Source organism: Heliangelus exortis, chromosome 15 (genome assembly GCF_036169615.1).
Source record: "Heliangelus exortis chromosome 15, bHelExo1.hap1, whole genome shotgun sequence".
NCBI lineage: Eukaryota > Metazoa > Chordata > Aves > Apodiformes > Trochilidae > Heliangelus > Heliangelus exortis.
This window is the reverse complement of record NC_092436.1, coordinates 3,265,882-3,288,562: the sequence shown is the minus strand read 5'-3', so window position 1 is coordinate 3,288,562 and position 22,681 is coordinate 3,265,882. Positions and strand designations below refer to the sequence as shown.

General features: G+C 38.9%; 1 protein-coding gene across 2 annotated transcripts in view; it reads left to right on the top strand.

Annotated features, from left to right (window-relative positions):
• Positions 1-22,681, top strand: part of TRPC7 (transient receptor potential cation channel subfamily C member 7) — a 47,016-nt gene that overhangs the window by 10,025 nt on the left and 14,310 nt on the right. For both annotated transcript variants that reach the window (XM_071758779.1, XM_071758778.1), the window contains exons 2-5: positions 4,953-5,135; positions 13,856-14,020; positions 16,050-16,266; positions 21,148-21,381. In XM_071758779.1, the coding sequence (XP_071614880.1) occupies positions 4,953-5,135; positions 13,856-14,020; positions 16,050-16,266; positions 21,148-21,381 (799 nt within the window). The remainder of the gene's footprint in view (positions 1-4,952; positions 5,136-13,855; positions 14,021-16,049; positions 16,267-21,147; positions 21,382-22,681) is intronic.

Here is a 22,681-nt window from a genome sequence, read left to right as displayed (position 1 = left end):
TAACTCCACGGCCTTGGCACAGGCTGTGTGTGTAGGCATCTGGTCTGGAAACAAAAGAAATGCACTGGGCTGAACTCAAACATGTCAGCAAGTGTGTGCTCAGTTGACAGAGCACTTTGGAAGGGGTGCTCAGTGCAGGTCAGATGATAATGTGGTTGCATGAGCAGGATCAGTGCAGGGGCTTTCTTAGCATCTCCTCCCATCACCTTCTCTCCCCAGAGGCCTTGTGCTTTTTTTTTCATTCCTGAACATATGGCCAGTGGCAGATAGTCTAAATACCCAGAGAGAAATTGGTTTTCTAAACTGGCTTGTGCATATTTTGTTGGTAAATATTGATAAGCGCTTTGAATATTTTACATGATGGTTTAAGTAAAAAAATAATTTCCAATCTAACATGTAATATTATTGGCTTTCTTCCTCCTCCTTTCTCTCACCTTTGTTACTTCCTAGAAATGTTTTTATTTGGAAGAGTTTTATGCTAATTTTTACTGAATTACTTCTCCATTTTATTTCCTCTCTGCTCCTTCTCCTCAAAATGATAGTCTAAGCAATGCTGTATTTCTCTGCCTGGTTATATGTGTATGAGTGATGTAGGTAAAATACAAAGAACCAAGAGCTTCAAGGAAATGTAAAGAGAGGTTCTGTGCAGTGTAAATTTGCACAGCAAGTGTAATGCTACCTAGAAATGTCAGATTTAGTGCTGATTGCACAGTTCCTGCATTGCTCAGAAGGGAGGTGGGATTCAGCAAGTCTGTGCAGTGCAGTTAACCTGTGATGGTATTGAGAAGGTTTTCGAGTGCTTTGATAGCCCCTGTCACAGGTGCTGGACCCACAATGGTCCATTAGTTCCAGAAGTCTTGGATTTGTGTAGAAACAATTCTGGGAATCTATGAACAATTGACTTCACTTCATTTTCTGGTGCAAACTCCTCTGCTCTAAGAGGTTCAGCAAATCTCAGACCTGCTCACCAGATGTTGCATCACTGAGGTCAGACTTCTCCATATGCCATCCCAAACACCCCTGCAGTGCTGGCATTTCAGAGGTAGACTCCTAGGGATGAAGAAGTTCCTTTCCAGTCCTTGGCTATGATTGTTTTGGAAAGTTTTTGGTGGGGTTTTTTGCCATTAACTAGTCAAGAGAGGTTGCAGCTCTTACTTTTTCTCATTTCATTTAACTTTTTACTCAGAGTGTATCTCTCTGACCCGAAGCAGCCCTCTTTTGAAGGAATCTGGGTGGGTTTGCACAGATGTGGAGACATGATGGAGTTCATTTAGAGCATAATCAACAGATAATAATAGCATACTCAGAGAAATTGCAGTGAATGACAAGTACCATCAGCCTTTTCAAAACAGCAAAATTAGACATTTTTAACTCCCCATGCACAGCAGTGTTAGAAGAAGCAGGAAATTACTAATTTGGCTTCCTTTTATTCCAGTTTTTAAGAAATGATATTGTAATATTCTCTAGCATTATCCTGATCATCCTCTGCTCCTTGTCTCTGTAGGAAGCAAAACACTGTTCCCTGTGTTGTTTGAAGCAGACTGGCCTCCTGTCTACTTAGCTGTGTCCTTCATTTTCCTCCCTGAGGCTTGGCAGTGCTCAGCTTGCCAGGATGAGCCCCCAGGATCCCTCGTGTCTGATTTGTAGTTGTCATTACTGTAAAGATCCATCTGTGGCATGAAACTCATCCTCACTCACAGACTTCTGTAGTCTGGGAGTTAATTGGAGTAGGCAGGAAGGTTTGGGTTATTGTCATCACCTGTGTCTGGTTTTGTGACACTGCTAAGATGGCTGAGCTGGATTTTGTGTCTCCAGCCATGAGTTTCTTGTTGCAGTGGGAGGGAGAACCTCCACTTGCAGCCCAGGGTTGTGACCACAGTGGTTCCCCCAGAAATGTATTTAGACCAGGATAACCACGCGATACCTGGCCTGGGGGGTCAAACTCTGCTGGCAGAAACAAGAGAAAAACTAATCTGAGATGATACACAACACTACTTTTTCAGATGATGTGGAAATGGTAATGAGAATTACTTACAATGTGCTGGCTAAAAGATAAGCTGGTGAACTTTGCAAACAGCACACAGGGAATGGTATTAAAGCTCAGCAGAGTTCTCACCCTTGTTGGTTTTAAACCTGCTGGGCTAATTACATGTCTCCATGACCTCTGGCATCTCAGTATCTCAAACCCAGCCTACGTCTGTGTTCAGATCTATTTATATTTGCCATACTTCACAATGCCAGGCTGATATTTTTCTTGGGACATCTAGTCTCTTAGTGAACAGGAAAGCTTTGTATTTACTGAAATTCATCTTGGTCCATTGAAGATTAAAGGACAGAACTGATTAGAGAGAAGCACTTTGAATCCATGAAGTACAATCACAATCTGGTTTTCATTTACATTTCAGACCTTACTTCACCTCCTGTTTAATGACATTCACTCTACAAACCCTATCTCCACAAAATATTTAGGTACTAGATTTAGATGCAAATTACAATCATTTTCTGCCTGAGCACTAAGGACATTTAACTCTTAGCACAGTAAACTGGCACATATTTATAGAAATCTTGGTGTTCCAGTCTCTGCAATGGGGCTCCTGCTTTACCAGGGATAAACACCTGCTTGTTTTGTCTCCTTTTAATGAAGATTTGAAGTTCTTGCTGATCACCATTTCTGAAGACCCCACTTAGAATATTCTGTCTGATTCCATCAATCAGGGAGAAAAAAGGAAAACCAGATTTCAACCTTTTTGATAGATAAGTGGATGTAAACTCACAAGCCTTACAGAAGGTCCCACCACTAAAATACAGCCGGTTCCTGGGTTTCCTTCTGAGCCTCTTCACCTAAACACCCTTCAGAAAGGGCACCTCCCTGTTCCTCTGGGAATGCTCTTACCCCAGCCCTGCAGGACTTTCTTATTTAAAAAATATTATCAGTTTTGAAAGGAAAAAACTGCCTAGAGAAATTTAGCTACCACATTTTTGACAGTGCTGTTCTCCCTAACTAATGAATATTTGCTCAGGGTTTCAATATCTTTGCCTGACAAGAAAGGTTAATATATTGCCATGTGTAAATGTTAGAATTAATAGTTTAGAAAATATAGGAGGATAGAGGGCCAGGTTATTCATAATTTCGTTAAAACCAGGTTTAACTACATTTTTCTTTTCCTTTTCCCTTTCTCTCTTTCTCTTTCTCTTTCTCTTTCTCTTTCTCTTTCTCTTTCTCTTTCTCTTTCTCTTTCTCTTTCTCTTTCTCTTTCTCTTTCTCTTTCTCTTTCTCCTTTTATCTTTTTCCTTTTCTTTTTCCTTTTCTTTTCCTTTTCTTTTTCCTTTTCTTTTCCTTTTCTTTCCCTTTTCTTTTTCTTTTCCTTTTCTTTTCCTTTTCTTTTCCTTTTCTTTTCCTTTTCTTTTCCTTTTCTTTTCCTTTTCTTTTCCTTTTCTTTTCCTTTTCTTTTCCTTTTCCTTTCCTTTTCCTTTCCTTTTCCTTTCCTTTTTCTTTCCCTTTTCTTTCCTTTTTCTTTCCTTTTTCTTTCCTTTTTCTTTCCTTTTTCTTTCCTTTTTCTTTCCTTTTTCTTTCCTTTTTCTTTCCTTTTCCTTTCCTTTTCCTTTCCTTTTCCTTTCCTTTTCCTTTCCTTTTCCTTTTCTTTTCCTTTTCTTTTCCTTTTCTTTTCCTTTTCTTTTCCTTTTCTTTTCCTTTTCTTTCTCTTTTTTCTTTTTCCTTTTTTTCCTTTCCCTTTTCCTTTTCCTTTTTCTCTTTTCATTTTTCTTTCTCTCTTTTCCTTTTTTTCTTTTTCTTTTTCTCTCTTCTGCTTGCTTAATTATATAAGCTGAAGGTTTTAATTAACTCATCAAACCCTAATTTGAAAAGCAATTTCAAGACAGTAAGAGCTTGTCTTGTGCTTAATTTTTTATTTGCTGTGTTGAATCTTAAATATCACTATTTTTTTGGCTATTAAAGGTAGCCTTAATTGTGTTCTACTTTCTGCAATTACTCAGACTGTGGCACTTTCCCCATATTTTAAGTGTCAGCAAGTGAAAATCTATCTCAATTTAATTTAAGGCAGTGAAATTGCTCTTCTACACTCTATCAAGTCAACTCCACTCTATCTCCTTTCCCATAAGTGGAGTTTTATTTTGCAAAGTGAAATTATTTCATAGGAGATCATGTTGAGTTTCTGAAATCCCATTTCTTGGAGAAGTCCTCTTGTAAAGAGTGTCCTCTGGATGCTCTTCTGGGACTGTTTAACCAAGTTGTTAGATAATGAATTTGAAACTGAAATTGGTATGAGAACCATGTAATTAATTGAAACATGTCTGTGAGTGATGCTGCAGCTTGTTGTACCAGGCTGAAACTCCTTGAAAGTTACTAAAAAAGAATTATTAGGAAAAAACAAAAATGTAACATTTGCTGTAAATTCTATCCTGTTAGCAGGATCTTCAGCCATCTTGTCACATTCCGGGAAGATCCGGAACACAGGGAGGAGAGGTTAAGCCATTGCTTAAAATCAGAATTTCCCTATAAATTATTTACTTGCTCTGTAAAACATACAATCATAGAATCTTTCATGTTGGAAAAGACCCTTGGAATCATCGAGTCCAAACATCATCCCTACTCTACAGGGTTCTCCCCTAGGCCTCCCACAACACCACATTTAAAAAACCCTTAAGCACATCCAGGGATGGTGACTCAACCACCTCCCTGAGCAGCCTATTCCATTTTCTTTTCTAATGTAAGATACCTTGCTGATTAAACACCATTAATTCTGGTAGTTAATGTCTATTTGTTAAAAGCTAGCTACATCCTGCTGAAAACAAGTGCTTTTGCACTACTCCATCCAGGATGTTTGGACAAATAACTTTTCTCCCAGCTGATTTCTTGCGTTTTTGCTTTGTTGCTTTGAGTTGGGTTTTCAAGTGCACCATTAAATAACTCAAATGTCTCTGTTTCTCCTCAGAATGACTACAGGAAGCTATCTATGCAATGCAAGGACTTTGTGGTGGGAGTGTTGGACCTGTGCAGAGACACTGAAGAAGTCGAGGCAATTCTCAATGGAGATGTGAACATACATCTGTGCCCTGAGCACCACCGGCCCAGTCTCAGCAGGATTAAACTTGCTATCAAATATGAGGTCAAAAAGGTAAGCAATTTCTTTGAGTCCTTGGGGGATGGGATACATCTTCACATCTAAATTATGCTACCTTGATGTCACCTGCAAAGTACTAAATGAAAGGTTGCAGTAGGACCAGGAACTGGAGCTTTTGATGGCGTGATCTGGATTTTCTAACAGATTTTAGTGTGGAGAAGGGCCCCTTTTTGTAATGTTACAGAAAGAATGTATACAAAAAGAAGCAATTCTGTCATAATCCAGACCCTCTACTGCATTGTGAAGGAAAGTGGAGTTTAATTTTCTTAAAAAGAAGTTTTGTAATTCTTATTACAAAAAAAAAAACCAAAGAAGAGTTTCTTATTAACTTAGAATGTTGCTTTTTTGAAAGCCTCTGAAAATAGGTAAACATGAAAAAAAAGTGGCAGATTCCCTTAAAGTTCCATAATCCACATTCTAAGTTCAGATTTCAAACAGATTTACTAAACAAAAGGTAAATGTAAATCTTAAGGGGAAACATGGAGGTTGAATCAATTTTATAAGTATTTAAACAAATATTTGGCTTCACAGAAGTGTGTTCTGTGAATAGAAAATTTGATTCTGGCAAATACCAGGCCTGGGTGGTCCCGATTAATTGCTCCTACAATATGCATTGATAGAAACTGGGCTCCTGCTATGGGACTTGGAGAGCTTTCCAAATTTTGAAGCTAACATCTGTCCTCTCTTTCCCCTCCCAACCCCACCATCTGCTTCAGTTTGCCTCTTGACTGTGTTGCTGTGATGGACAGGGAAGTTTTTTTCCAGTTGGGAAAGCCATTCAGTACAGATAATCTTAAAACTCTTATTTGAAATTAAATGCTTTCATGCAGGAGCAAATGTTGCAGAGCCAAATATTTCTCTAGGATGTCCTGGTTCTGTGTTGTTTCATCACTAAAACTGAGTGTAACACCTCAGTTCACCCAGAGATGACTTTCAACAAGCTGGGTCAAGCCTGGTCTTTGAAATTGTTGCTTTCCTAACAGGAGGACAAACTTGCTCTGGTGCTCCTTCAGAAAATGAACTCATCTAAAAGCTTTTAGACTGATAGCACCTCACTGAGGAGTAGTCCCAAAAACCTCTGGTCTGGGAGTTATCATGAACCTTAAGCCTTTTCAGTGTGTGAATTCTTCTGCACTATTTTGATTGTTTATTCTGAATATTTTTGTCATCCTTTCTATACTGAGACCATTAGCTAGAGCTGAACTGCACTTACTTATTGTGCTGCTTTCAGCACATCCCTCCTCACAGTTTCAGAGGAACATTTTCTCCATTTCTTAAATTTTATACACATGCATCTTTTCCTACTGTATGCACACTGACCTAAAGCACATGTGGTGGGTCATATACATTTAATCTTTTAACTAACAAATCCTTTCCCATGTTCAGAAATGATGAGCATCCTTTCAGGATCACAGCAATTAGTCACTCACAGATTGATGATAACTGTTAAACTAATTATAGAACATAAATATGAACATTTTTCAGCCTAACGTTGCCTGTCAGGTTATTCTTTTCAGAACACACTTTCCAGCAGGCAGTGTGTGTATCTGTGTGTGCCATGAGCATTTAACTGCAAACTTGAAAGTCAGATCATTTCATTTGTGGGAGGCAGAGACACATTCAGACAAATGGCTTTGCTTATTGGCAGTGACTTATGATAATGGACTGATATTTCTCACACTTGCTGAACAAAGAGATGGTGGTGAGATAATGCAGTCCTGATTTTCTTAACAGGCAATAAATTGCAGGTGCAAGGTTTTTTTTACCCAGCTGAGAGATATTTAGGCTTATGTATACAAACCCTGGGGTTTGAAACCTATTTTCATTTTAAGAAAATCCAACCAAACAGAGAGATGAGATGAGATGAGATGAGGTGGACCTTTCCAGTTTTTTAACTGCACTCTAAACCTGGAATGACACAGAAATAGCTGTGTTTGCCTTTTTTTCTTTGTCCTGGAAGTTTAATTAGCAGGGTAGGATTAATGAAGGGGCTACAGCTGTGTCTGCTACAAAAACCTCTCCATATTTATAATTAGCACCAATATTGAGGTGGTCAGTTTTGCATTATCCAGCTCAGCAAGCTCTAGATGAGCCAAAGAAGTAAAGATGTGCTTATTTAAATTAGTATAGAGTTCCTGGAATATTCTATAATCATTCTTTCCCATGAACAGCAAGAAGAACCTAAGCTAAAATTACAGTGGTTTACAAAGTGGCCTTTAGAAACGTCCTAGTACTCTCATTTCCTACCCTTCCTGAAAGAACTAAATCATTATTTTGTACCCCAGGATTCTGGGAAAACTCCACTCAAATGTTCCCCATTCACGTTTTCCAGAGTCCTTTCTCCCTTCAAATTAGCTGCCTTAGTGATTCATATTTCCTCGAAAATGATTACAATGGGAACAGTTTGTCAGGATCAGAAGAAACAGTTTGCAAACATCTGAACATTTACTGAGGCCTGGATTCTTTCCATGAGATGGACTTTTAGGTCTTGTGATGGGATAGTTGCAAATTTACTATTGTGTCCCCTGAAATTTTTTACTTATGCTTTGCACTTTCATGCTCCAGTCAAAATTTGTTTCTCCTCCAGCTGTGAAAGGCCTCCCAGGCAAAGGGAGGAGAAAAGTTGGATGCAGAAGAGCAACAGAGCATCCTCCTAAGGCTGGAGCAAAGCTTGTTTCTTTGGATGCTGTAAGAGAGGGCTGGGGAACCATCATGGCATGAGAGAAAACCTTGTGGTGGAATCCAACCAGCTACTTGTGGAAATGGCAACATTAAAAGCAGCATTCAGGTGAAACAGGAATTATTTAGGTCAGGTGCTTCTGGTGGATTATAGCCAGAAGTGGCTCAGTTGTTAAATTGGAGTTCTGGTTCCAAGGAAAGAAAACTCATCTTGAGCCTCTTGAGCCAAGGTTACTCTCAGCTCTTCTTGATTTGCAACATTTCTGTTTGCTTCATGTTCTTGACTGGAAATTGCAGAATATTTTCTCCTTTATTGAAACAATTAAGCAGTTTTTTGTTTCAAATCAGATAGTGGAAATACAGGCAAGCCCAGGTTTCCCATGCATGTGAGCTCATTTCTAATTAAGCCAGGGGGTGATTTCTACCTGTGAAAGGCATAGGTATAACATGTCTGTCCTGGACTCTTCCCTTGGAGATCCAGTAGGGAGAAAAACGCAGTTTTTATGTGCCTCAACAAAACCATTTTACTGGTATATATCAGCCTCATAAACTCTTCATGTTTTGTGTTCTCATTTTTGTCTGCACTGTTAGGCTCCTTTCTTGTCATCCTTTGATGCTGGCAGGGGGTTTTATTTTGACATTTACCTTTAGGTCTGAAGCTGTTCCTTCTCTGTAGCAGATGACATTCATTTTCCTTCTTTCCCAATGTCAGAATTATTGTTGCTGTATTCTTTAAATTGCAAATGTTGAGTGCCCACCTCTGTTTTCTCAACAGCTCAGTTCGTAGCCATCACAAACCTGAGCACCTTTCTCCTTCATGAGTTTTAATTTAATTAACAGTAAGACACATAAATTGGGTTTGAAAAAGAAAAATTAATAAGAATTAAACAGAACACCAGATGGCTGTGTAAATCCTATTTGATAGAGAGCTGGAACAGGAACTTTTCTCATAACTCTGTTTGTACTAATTAACATATGGAGGATGCTCCAAACAGAATACTCATGGCTGCATTAGATTATAATTTTTCATTGCATTGGTTGTGTTTAGATACTCAATGGCATGAAAAGTCCCAGCTTTCATCAACAGCTGCAACAACTTCTGCTCCCCATTCTTTTGCTCAGAAGATGTAGTTTCATTCTTCACAGTAGCTCATGTACAGAATTCCTTCCAGGGTCCTTTTCTCCACTGGACAGGACTCCAGCTGCAGCATCTCTAACCAGCATGGGAGCTAAAGGTTAGACCCTGGATGGGCAGAAACCCAGCCCAGCTTTGGTGACATCTCTGTCCCTCAAAATGTGCAGGAAGAGAGCACAGGCAAAATGTGCAGCCCTGAGCACAGGCTGGGGCAGGGATGTTGTGCCACTGGAAACTCTTGCAGAAGCCGTGAGCTACATAAAAAAAAAAAAAAAAAATGTTTAATAGTGAACCCAGAGAGGTTGTTTGAAGGCCACGAATGCAGTTACACAGTAAAAAGAGAAACAGCTTGTCCCTGCCAGTGTCTTTTGACATTACCAAAGTTTGCCTGGATATCTATTTGTGTAGCTCCTGTCCAGCTTTCCCTCACTGATTAAACGCGCGGCTGCTCCCCTGAACTGCAGCTTTTGTTTGCTGAGGTTTGTTAGCATTTGTGATAAGGCTTACAGCAAAGGGACAAGCTGGGGAGGACACGCCAGGAGAGTCTCTGTGAAAGCAGGACATTAAACTGACAAGTCTGTGTCGTTCATTCTGATGGGGAGGTCTCTAAAGTGCTTTCACTGGTTCACTGATGGATTTTTCTTTCCTGCCTCAGCCTCTGGCTGTTTAGTGTATGGTGCATTAGGAAAACAAGATGATCCTGTCTGAGTAGTTCATTCTTTTGCCTTGTCAGTAGAGTTCTGTGCTCATAAAGGAATTGAAATTATTTCAGTAATAGGAAAGATAGTGGGGTTTTTTCTGCACAATTAATTCCAATCATCTGAGGCTGACCTCTGCCTTCCAGCTGTCTCTATCTCTATCTGTCTTGCTGTAAGTTTTCTTATTTCTGCTGACACTGTTTTTCTGCCAAATTTAGATATTCTTTTTTCTTTTTTCTTTTTATTTTTAAAGTTTTTGTGTCTGAGCATAGTCTGATACTCTTAAAAACTTCCCATTTTTTGTGGGGTTTTTTGCTTGTTTGTTTCACTTGGCTGTAGCTTATCTGTTACATGCCTCAGGGTGAGAGAGATGCCCTGCAGGTAGGAACCCTGTGGTACTTTGGATGAATAACTGCAGTGCTAATTCTGCACAGGAGCAGTAACCTTAGACATACCCTTTCTCTAGCCAAGATAATAGAAAATTAAAATTCAAAGTCTCTGTATTACAGGTTTTTCTATCAGAAGTACCTTCCTATGCAGATATAAAGATGTAGAGGTGCTTTTCTGTTTGCATAGTGAAAGTAATTCAGTTTTGAACAAGAACGCTGAGAGAAAAATCTCTCCCTCTGTCACAAGAGCTGTAAAGTACTTTCCCACAAAGCATGTACATGATAAACCATGAAAAAAGAGCTCTCATACATCAAATTAGACAGCAACATGGAAAAGCTACTGTTCAGTGTGGTATCCACAGTGGTCTGTAAAACATTCACTTTATTTCTATATGTAAGACAGTTCCTTTGGGCTCTTCCTGTTCCCACTGAAGACCTAGAAAGGTTTTTCCCATATTTTAGACAAATGTTCATCTCACTCATTTAAACCCTTGTGGCACAGAACAGTGGCTTTCAGAGATGTCAGTGCTTTGCCTCTCAAAATTACCACTTTGGCAGCTTCATACTTTGAGCTGGCTCTTCAGATTGAGGTGTAATTTTATTATTCTTTCTTTTTAGCCTTTCTTTGTTTTTAATTTAAAAGATAATATGTAATCTGGAAGGAAGTACAGTCTTCTTCCTAAATCAGGAAGGTATGCATGTTATGAGGGAAAACACTGTGCTCCCTGTGCCATGGGGACCAGAAAAACTCCGACTGCTGCTTCTGAAAGCAGAAGTACTGGAAAACATTTTGCTTGAGCTTCACCTTCATCAGCTTGGAGAGGATCATCCTAGCCACAAAATAAAGCACTTAGTGCTTTCAAATGGCTTTTTAGACTCACAGAATCCCTGTCACTACCAGTGTTTCCATTTCAATCAGTGTTATCTTGTCCTTCTGCACAGCCCTGGCCACAACACTTTCACTGAAACACTTTCTGCCTTTCTCTTCTGGGATGCTGCACAGAAGCAGCCACAGTCTGCCCCTAAAAGCCACCTGGCTTCATTTTCCAGCACTGAATAAAGGGAAATAGTTATTTAACTCTGAAGAAGCATTGGAGCGTTCAGGCCTCTGAAATTCAATATACCACGTCACCATTTTCATTACACTTTGAAGCATTCTGCCTTGAAGCTTTTGTCTCAAATTCAGTTCTTTTCTGTGCTTCTGACACTAAGTAAAACAGTAGTGTAACCTTTAGCTTGGTTTCAGTGCCCCTTCCCAGAGCAGAGAGCAAGTTAAATGGCTCTGGAAGGTCTCTGATGAGATCTAACCTCAATTTCTGAAATTTGTAAAGAGAGAGAAGATGGGCATCATCCAAGGATCATGAAGCATTTCATTTATATGTGATGAAAAAAATATAATGAAAAACTGTACTGCTTGCTGTGAGCAAACAACAGAACAAAACTCATTCATGCTCTTATCTTTCTTATCCTGATCTTATTTTTCCCCCTCATTTTTGTACTAATCAGAGTAAGATGAGAAACATTAGGGCTCTGTAGCATGCTGCCAATCTTTTATTGCCTTTTCTGAAAAAGAATCGGTCCAATGAACTGGGGTTTATGGCAATTCCTTCCCAATTTTCCTGTATTTGTATTTTCATTGTAGCTGTTCCCAGACAGCACAAAAAAATGAAACTATTAAAATGTCTGATGAATTCTCTGAAATGCCAACCAGGAAAAGTCTTTGACTGCCTCATTGCCAAGGACAGCTGAATTTCATCATCTAAATCAATTCTTAGAATGCAATGAACAATTAAAGAGCAGGAGGAAGCCTGGCTGTTGCTTTGCCCTTTCATCTCAGAAGTCAGCACATCATCTCAGAAGTCTAATTTTCCCTTCCCCAACTTGCTAAAATTGCTGTTTAATTCATCATATCTGAAAATAAAATTTACAAAGGGAATCAATTTTCTGTCTAGCTTCTTTCCACTTCATCTCTCTGTCCATTTGACAGGCAGACACTGAGCCCATGTGGCATTAGCACAAAAATAAACACCAGGAGTTAGGAATTGCTTCCTTGTAATGCTGCTGTCATCACCTTAATCTTAAACTTCAAATGCTCAGAGGCAGTTGGACTGATGGTTTATAGATTATACATATTTTTTTTAATGCAGCTTAAAAGAAAGCATATTAAAATGTTGATATTGTTAGGAAGAAAAAAAATCTAAAGACAAAAGAGTTAAGTATACCTGTTTCTCTACACTTAAGGATTTATTCAGTGGAAGGGGTAGAGTCTTGCTTCCTATTTTTTCATTTTGAGAAGTGCAGGCCCCAAAGCCTAATTCATCTGAAGCACATTTTAAATAGCTGCTAATATGCTGTTAAAGAAGGAAATGTGCTATTCCACAGCAATCCTAATTACTGTGCAACTTTATTTCTTTCTGCACCAGCAATAAACTGATCATTTAAACTCACAGTAACGGTTTTGTTATTACACAAGCATCTAGAAAAGTGTCCATTAAATTCATAAGTAAGGGTTTTGTTATTATACAAACATCTAGAAAAGAGTCCATTAAATTCCCAATTTTATCATCATTTCATAGACAGTGAAGATGAAATCACAGTTGGAATTTTCCTTACTTTTCCATAGCAATAAAACTACAGACTGGAGTTGACATCCCCCCAGGTGGCTGCAGATGGAAGGGCTGGAGCAGGGCAAGGAGCAGCTGTCAGACAGGGTCGTTGTCACCCAGCTCTGCTTTCCTCCTCTCTTTCTCTCTCTACCCTCTTCATCCTCCCTCTCACCTCCAGAGAGTTCTGCTTTTTATAACGGTGGAGGATTTTACTTTTCCTTCCTAAGTACATTTATTCAGCCACAAAATTCATAAATGAAACACTTTGTTCTGCTAATGCAAACTTCTGCATAGGCAACTTATTTATTTTTATTCTTTTCTTTCAGTTATTTTGCTTTTAATTATCTCCCTTGTGATTAAGGATAGTCACATTCTAAATTCAAACACAGTGAATAACAATATGAAATTAAAAAGTGCATTCTTTTATTATAGAACTCTTCCATGTGATCCAGAGGTTCTGTGATTTTATCACTAAGAAATTGCCCTTTTCAGTTGTCTGCTGCTTACCTTTTCCTTTTCCTTTGGACAATAAACTGAAGAAGAGTCTCACTTACAGGATACAAAACATGTACTTTCTGTACTAGAGCAGCACAGCTTTTCCCTCTGCTTTTAAATTCATCTTTTTGTCCGATCAATAAAGAATGAGCTGTAATTTTTTTGAAAGGGGATTTGAAATAAAGCATTTAAAGTAGCAAAATACCATCCAGATCTCTTACAGTTTACAGCAGGAGAACCATGCAGAATGGTTTATTTTGGGTCCAGAGGCAGAGGACAGAACAAACAATCAGTGGAATGCTGGGCTCCTGTTTCAATGGCCAATGGCTTTAGCAAGTTATCAGAGGGGGTTTTCAGCCTGACGTCAGAGTATTCACTGTGCCTTTTCCAAACCTCAGTGTCGACTGTCTCAGATGTCAATGCTGACCCCACAGAGGCTCTTTGTCAGTGCTGGCTGCTGATGGATGTTGGGTTCTGGCCTAGACACTCTGCTAGCTAACAAAACTTTTCTCTAGAGAAGTCAAGAAGCAGACGTGAAACGCGTTCTGCAGCTACCTGGGGATTCTGCATCTGTAGTTTTCTGTTTGTGACACCACAAGGTATGTTGGACAACAAAGACGTGCCCTGTCTCCTTCCACTGGTAGGTTTTTCATCAAAATCTCATGATTTTCAGAGAATGCTACTGATCCTTCTATTTCTGTTTCTCTTACAGTTTGTTGCTCACCCCAACTGCCAGCAGCAGCTGCTCACCATGTGGTATGAAAACCTCTCAGGCTTACGGCAGCAGTCTATAGCTGTGAAGTTTTTGGCTGTCTTTGGGGTCTCCATTGGCCTGCCCTTCCTTGCCATAGCCTACTGGATTGCTCCCTGCAGCAAGGTACAAACTCATTAAGGTGTTTTGTTGCTTATGGTCATTCCTATCCGGGATCTGGAATGATGCTGGTAGGTGACGTGCCAGCCAACACAACATTTACTGTGCATTCTCAGAATTACAGGGTTTGCTTTTGAATACAGCAATAGGTGGGGAGAGTAATTGGATCAGAAACAAGAGAAAAACTTAAATTAAAAGCTTAAAAACTAAGGAGGAAAAAAAAGAGACAAATATTCAAAATAATTTAGTTTTATAGCAGAAATAAGAAATTATCGAGAAAGTTATTTCCTTTTACTTTCCTGAGATAGGTGTATTAAATTTAGAAAAAAATACGGGGTGAAGGGGCTCAGCTTTTCATTGTGATTTCATTACACGAAACCTTTTGTGCATTCTCTTTTTTCAATGTCTCTTTATTTTCACCTCATTTTACATCATACAAAACATACAGAGGCTTCTATCAAGAAGTCAAATTGAAAGTTCTTTCAGGCAGGAATTGTCTTCTAATACATGGCTTTGCATTGCTCAGAACAATCTAGTCTTGATTTTTTGATTGGGGCTTGTGATAAAAATAGCTGAATAAAAAATGCATTTCCCCCCTTGATTTGGTACATCACCTAGAACTGTCATTATTAGGCTCAAGGGCTGTGGCTGATGCATGAGCCTGGTATCTTCTCACAGGATCATTGCAGACAACTTTACATAGGCAGCAAATCCATTGAAAAGATGGTGCAATTAACAGAAATTTTGTGTGTGATGCTCTGAGCTGCCCAATTTTGTTCTGGTCAATTTTAATAGTGTTTTCTTTGGTTTTAAGTCACAGAAAAAAATCTTGATGTTACTCAACTGGATAATGAAGTAATTATTCCATAACAATGATCAGCCAAAATATTTAACTGAAATCAAATCAGGTCTGACTTAAAAAACACATGGATGCCCAGGCATGAATGGGGAACTCATTTTGGGGCCAAGGCAGCCAGAGAAATGAAGGAAAATTCTGCAATTTAGAATGATGCTTATGGGAGTTTTCTTGGCCAATACTACTGTGTGGCACATTGTTAAGATACATCGATCAAATTCTGCAGCTTCACATCTCAAAATAATTGCTTCACCGATGTATCTTAGAGAGGAGTATATTTTCAAGCCTTTACTTTCTAACAGAAAATTTTCTTTCACAAAGCCCTGTGGAGTTACAGTATTCTGTACCAAATAGCACCCTTGAAAATTTAGTAAATAGTATTGACTGGAGTTTGTAAGTGAACTTTTTTCTTTATGACAATTCTATCTTTATTTTTTCCTGTTCATGTTAATCTGAGTTTAAATGTATCTTGCTGCTTGAAAAAAAAATATATCTTCTTATCATAAAGCATTAGATTGACTGGAAAAATCAATGCTTCATATTTAGTTTTTTACAGAATATTCTAGGCTATGCTTTCACCTCCTCTAGCTGGTAGATAAAAAATCAGATTTCTGAGAAGATAGGAAAAGCATCAGCTCAGGGAAAAAAATTGTAAGCTTTCCACAGTAATCAAAGTGATAAAATGCTGATGTATCATTGACTAAATGCAGATTTTTGTTCAATCAGTAGAGAAGTAGGTGAAATTACTCACAGAATTCATTTGGTTCTGCAATACTCAGGATTATTTCTCTGGTAACCAGCGCTGTGCTACTGTTATCTTGGGTCTCTCTCCCTCTCTCTCATTCTTTTTTTTTTTTTTTTTTTTTTTTTTTAAGTTTCTGTAGAAAAATCCTAGATCAAAAACTCAATTATATATTCTGTGTGGGTATAAAGGAGGACGACAAGATACTGCCATGTACAGGAAATTGTCCAAAGGGCATCATTTGAACTACAATGCATAACTCCAAGTAATAGCAAAGAACAACTTGAACAGATCTAAACCTTATTTAGTTCATGATCTAAAATTAATTTCTGAATCCTTTTCACCTTGGGCAAATGGCCCAAGCAGGATAAAAAATCCCAGGAGGCGGATGGGGGAAAAAAAAATTAATCTTATGTTGTGTGTATGTTTCATTGCAGCTGGGACGGACCCTGCGAAGTCCTTTTATGAAGTTTGTGGCACATGCAGTGTCTTTCACAATCTTCCTTGGACTCTTAGTAGTGAATGCTTCAGATCGGTTTGAAGGAGTGAAACACCTCCCCAACGAGACCATCACAGATCATCCAAAACAAATATTTAGAGTCAAAACAACTCAGTTCTCATGGACGGAATTGCTGATCATGAAATGGGTACTGGGTAAGCAAAACCAAAATGTCTACAAATCCTCCAAGGAAATTCTACATGGTTGAGAAATGGCACAATAGGCAGTGACAAGAAAAAAGGAAAAAAAAACCAACCAAAAACCCACCATGGGGCAAAATTAGAGGTCAGTGGAAACATTTTGATTGAAACAGGATCAAAGAAGGCTTTGATCTTGGCCACTGCTTTTGAAAATACTGAATGATGCTTGGCAAGTTCTCACTTTTCTGATTTTCCACTTTCCATGGTGAATGCCACAGATGTCTCTTTGCCTCTCTTAGTTTAATCACTGTAATAGAGACACAGAAACTTCTAGCATCATCACAGGACATTGACCTATCTAAAATGAAAAGAAAGAAGTGTGTTGATTGGGATGTGGGTGACCACCAGCCTGCTTTTTAATCCTGCCATGGGATCTTATTATAATTCAAGAAACCTCATTTTCTTTCATCTGGAAAATGGGAAAATTGTTTTTTTTTTTACTCTGAGATCTAGTGATGGAAACTGCTAGGTAAAAAAGAGTTGGATTGTGTGAAATTCAGAGTATGAAATGGTGAAAAGATAGCACAGCAACTATTTTAAAATAAATTCTTATTTAAAAATTATAAAGTAAGAGTTCATGTGGATAAATCTTTCAAGTGAAAAAGTATGTCACATGCACAAGTTAAACTTCCAGGGAGTTTTAGGCAAATTCAGATATACTGCTTTTCCTACCAGTACAATTTATTCCTGGCAGGTCAGCTACCTTGAACCATTAATCTAATCTAACTCAAAAGGATTTATTGGGAAATTGCATTTATCAACTCTGCAGAATCTTAATCTACTTCTTCTGTATCTATTTTTACTCACCACCATGATTTTGATTCTTTTCTTGCAGCAAATAATCCACAGTTCCACAAGTACTGATGGTATTAAACCCCCCTGAAAAAATAGGATAGGTCTGCTCTATCTGATGGTTTCCTGGCCACCATTCCTTTGTTCCCTGTCCCTGAAATAATCAAAATCCCATACAGGATATTAAACTAGAAAATGCTGAATAGATGCCAGAGTGGATAGAGTAAGTCTGTAAGATATATTTTTAAAATCATATTAAAGCAGTTGGACAGGATGATTAGATTTTAGACTGGATATTCTTTTCTTAAAGGCAGTAAGTATCTGTCTGCCTGGTGAGTTACTGAGAGATGAATAAGAAAACCTTTCATTTAAAGTGAAGGTTTTCACTTTTCTGGGAATAGAAAGAGTGATTCACTGTACAGACTTCTGAGTATAATGAGATTTTCTAATGAACGCCTACATCAGCTGAGACAGTTTTCTCTGGACATTTTACCTGTCTGCCTACAGAAAGCTTCAAATAATATTCCAGCAATACTACAAAGCAAGTTTGGTGCATGTCACCTGCAGACAGGTGGCATGGGGACTTGGGCACCCATTGAGACCCATCTGTGACCTTGAATTTTAAGGGCCATGGAAGCATTGAGTGTGGCAGTCTGCCTATCCTTTTGCCACAAGTCTTAGAGATAAATATGTATAGATGAATATGTAAACCTAAGCAGAAATATAATTAAATAAAAGTAAATGCTGCAGGCAAATGTCACAGGTAAAATCACCAAGACAAGCTTTTCCATATAAATAGACAGTAAGTGATGTTAAAGTATATTAAATCTAACTCTGGAGCACTAAATGCACATCACTATGTTGAATCCTACTTGGCTTGGCTTCATACTCAACAGTGTAGGTGTGCTACCTACCTTTGCACTCAGAGTGCAATCAGAAAGTGAGATTTTATTTATTCTTAGCTTGTAAACCCTTTCCTTCTGTTTCTGTTCTCTCTCTTTTCTCCTTCATACTGTGGCAGCAATGACAAATGCTGATGACACACTCTGTGTTCCAACCAGAGCAAACCACTTTTGAGAAATCAGTTTACAGGTCCCTGACCTTGGTTCTTTTTAGGGTAGAAAATTGGTTGTCTGAGTTATCTGGCTGTCAATGATAAAATGATGATGCATATTCATAACAGCAGTATTTGAGGAGAATGTGCTGCATTAGAATAGTGTGGCCATGAATGGGCACAACTCAGGATAGCATTGCAATTAATCTTGCTGGAGGTATGAATATTGAATGATGTGTATATATTTTAAGACACAACTACCAGTAGGAGGATTTCAGGCTGGAGGTATGCAAAAAGATCTCATTGCCATCTCCTGACTATTTGTAGTGCAAGTGAGGAGTGAAGCAAATTGAGCAGATGCAATTACTTTCAGCAAGGCAAAACACTTCATCCTGCTCCAAAAGTCCATATCAGAGGCTTTGCTTTCCATAAGCTTGCACCTCTGAAGTGGTTGCAGAACATCCTTGGATCAGCCAGGTAGTATTAGTAGCCCATTTCACATCCCCTTGAAGAGCCAGATAGCATTTTAGGGGGGACCAAGCCTTTCTGGCCTCACTCCTCTTTGCTATAAGAGGGCATCCAAGGGCTGTCAAGCTCTGGATAGACACGAGCTGAGCACAGCTTTCTCTCTCAGTCCAGCAGCCTTTGGTGGACCCAGGGAGGCTCAGAGGTGGCTCTCCAACATCAGCTGCTTGTGATTAATATGCCAGATATAAAAAATCTGCCAAATGGTTCCTTTTGGAAAGCAGGTGGTGAACAGCACTTCTTGCACATCTGCTTTTCTTCCATATGGGCTGTGCTTGACTTCTCCTTCCTCTGCTGAAACCAGAAATGCCCAACAAGCTGACATTTCTGGTCATCTGCTGCAGGAGGACAGGCACAAGAGACTCATAGAAGCTGGGGAGCTGCTTATACCCACCTCCCTGTGCATCAAACTCAGGGAATAAACCTGTTCCAGAACCATCAGAGGCCTCAGAAATATCATTCTGAAATGCAGCCATATCCTGGCAAATCTTCTCTGTCTGGTTTCCTCCTCTTACTTCTGTGCCTACATCCCATCTGACCTCCCATCCCCTGAACTTTAGCTGCTTTTTCTCTTCTCAGTATTTTTATTTAAGGAGACATTTGGAATTACTGTCTCACAGTGGGTGTGCAATTACCCAGCAGTACTGACCAAATAATTACTGCAACTTTTCAACTTAGCCTGAATTGACATTATTCCATATGTATGGATAAAAAATGGTTGCCACAAAGCTGGCAAAAAAAGAATTATATAAATTACAGGCAAATAGCATGATAGTTATGGAGTGATTCTAATTTAATCAGTCTACGCAGTTTTAGACATTCCTCTTTTCATTAGTCTGTGACTTAGGTATATTAAGTGGCCTAGATTAGAAGGAAATTTGGATGGTAGAGTTAATATTTAAACCAGAAAAGTAATTTCTGGCTGTCAGTGAATAAGTACTCTGGTTGGAAATGTTACCATGTGTGTGATACTTCCTGAAATGCTTTAGTACCTTTTTACAACCTTGAGTAATGTGTAGGGTTAATGTCTCCTGCCTATCACTTCTGGGATAGCTTTTTTTTTTTTTTTCTAGAAATCTTTCTTTAATATTTCATCCTTGCTCCAGGACAGATCTTGAGAAACCACTTCTTCCCCTTTATCTCTTAGATTATTTATTATTAAATCTTACAGTGATGATGTCTTGGGATGAAGTTCTTGCTTTTACTCAGCCAAGCACCACTGGCTTTGAGCAGAAGAATTAGGAGGCTCCTCTCCATCCTCCCTCTGGCTCTGCTCAGCACTTAGCAGACCTCAGGCTCTCTCCAAGGACAAATCTATATGGGGCATAACCTATATCAGGGTAGAGCTTCAGCTAGATTCCCATTGCTTTGTTTCTTTCCCTCTAACCCAGCCTTTGACTGCCTCTCTAGGGACACCATGTGCTTCCAGGAGGCTCTGAAGTAACCCAGCAAATGCATTTCCATGCCACACCACGATTGCTTCCAGCAGAGAGTATAGAGAAGGGTTCACAAAAAGGACAAGGTTGCAGGAGGCCACATGGAAATTGGCAGGCACTGCTCCTGCTTGATTAAATGTGAATTTTGCTGCTGCTATGGAAACAGGATTGAATAGAGTGCAGGAAATATTTAGCAGTGAGTTAAATATTCCAATATTTTATTTATTCAGAAGCAATATTTTGGCTTGAGAGGCCCTGCTGTAATTGGTGAATTTGACCTGAGTTCTTGGCTCCAGTTTGGCTGTGGAATTAACCTGTCCTTCCCAGCACTCCCCAGTAGGACACAGATGTAAAAGCGTTTGAATTTTCTGGGTTTGGCATTTAGTTTTATCTCTAAGTCTATTGCCAGAAAGATCTTAAATTCCGGATTCCAAAGTAGCAGATCAGATTTTAATGTATGGAAATTCATTATTATTGAATATATAAAACTTCATGACAAATACTTCAAGGGCAGAATTGCTGTCTTACTTCATCTCTAACCAAACTGGTTTTACTCCTGGATCAGATTTTCTCTTGCAAAATCTCTTTCTATACTCAAAACAGACCCACCCTCTATTTTAGGAAAGGAGGGAAACATCAACAGAGCAAACAATGCCACCTTCAATGGCCCCATTTACCAAGGAGACTTTGAGGACAAGAGAGGAAATCTACATTTTTTTCCCAAACAGATCAACAGAAGGATTTTCTGATGTCTTCAGTATTTCTGAACTGTGCTTCTGGCATCACCAGAAATTTACTTTACCCTTGACTCAGATAGTGAAATCTTGAAACTTTTGTGCACGTTCTACCTCACGTGCACAAAAGGACATAGAAATTTTGAGTTTTTAAGAATTTTTAAGAGAAGAAAATCAGTTTAATTGAACAGTTACTTGTCTTGGTCTTAGAAGCCACCCTTACCCAGGAAACAGGTCTGAATACAAAAAGCACCTTCTGTGTTTAGTGCTTAAATGTCCTCTGGCTTCTCCACAGGCATGATCTGGTCGGAGTGCAAGGAGATTTGGGAAGAGGGTCCCCGTGAATATGTGGTGCATCTCTGGAACCTCCTGGACTTTGGGATGTTGTCCATCTTTGTGGCATCATTCACAGCCAGGTTCATGGCTTTTCTCAAAGCAACTGAAGCACAACAGTACGTGGATCAGTACGTTCAGGATGATGACCTCAATAATGTCACCCTCCCCCCTGAGGTTGCTTACTTTACTTATGGTAAGATGCTTTTTGCAATTTAATACTTCCTGTTCTTTTGAGCTAGTGCTGAAAGCAGCTTTCTTTTTGAGATATTTGTGTCATTTTTTTTTCCTGGTTGAACCAAATTACTCTTCTCAGATCTACCCCTTCCAGCCATCTTCCTAAACAGTCAGGAAGGAATTGAGATCTGAGCCTCGTTCAGGCTCTGATCTTGTGTTAAGGCTACATTCAGCTCAAGCACATCCTGGCAAAATAGCTTGAGCAACAAATAATCAGAAATTGGAAGTAAGCAGAATATAAATTGAATTACAGATGAATTAACCTGTTTGGTTTTCCAAATGTGGCAGTGGAGAGATGTTGGAACAAACAAGATCTGGAGCTGCTGGTGCATTCTGCATCCCTGTTAAATCCAGTGCTTGTATGTAAGAAATACAAACACAAATTAGACCCAGAAGCTGCTGCTCTTCCAAAACCTTTATTTTGGGGAGCCTATGTCATCTATGAGCCCTAACATTTGGAAATGAAAGCTTGTAGCCTTGACAACATTATTTTTGATGGCTGAAATGGTTTTTCATACTATTACAAATGAATAGAATTTTGCACCCCAGCCTGGTGGGCCTGGTTTCATTGAATGCCTCTGAAAGCTGTGGCCCTGACCAAAATCAGTGAGGACTTTTGCTCATGGAAAGGCTGTAGTTTATGCAGTGTCCTTAAAGATATCCCATGCCTTATCTCTGAGTCACAATCTTTTCATCAATTGGTGCAAAGATATTTATAAGCTATGTTGATATAAATGTTCATATTTTCTGTAGATTAAATAAGTGATGCCTATGTGGTAGCAACAAGAAGAGTTTTAAAGTGAAAATGATAGAGTGACTAGATTGAAGGAATTGGTTTTAATTGAAAGATAACATGAAAATTATTAACTTGATGGTTAGATCTACTTTATCCAAACAGATCCTGACTTTCTCATCCAATGGTAGGGGCTAAGATCCCAGTCTCCCTAATGTTTTCTTTACAAATATTGACACAGTGCCATTTATCCAAACTCCACTGTGTTTTGGTTTTGGTTCTCCATCTCAAGAGCTTCAGATGGAAAAGGCACAGCACAGATGATGTTCAACAAGGAAAGAGAAAATGTGAAATTTGTTTGAAGCCATGTTTTAATTTGCTGTCAGACTTTGGTTAACCCCAATGACTTGCTCGTTTCTCATCTTCACCATGTGAAAAATCCAGTTCTTCTGACCCACATGTGTACAGCATGCTGAGGATTTCAGTGTCTGTTTGTCCCAAACTTTTTTTTTTTTAAATTTAACTC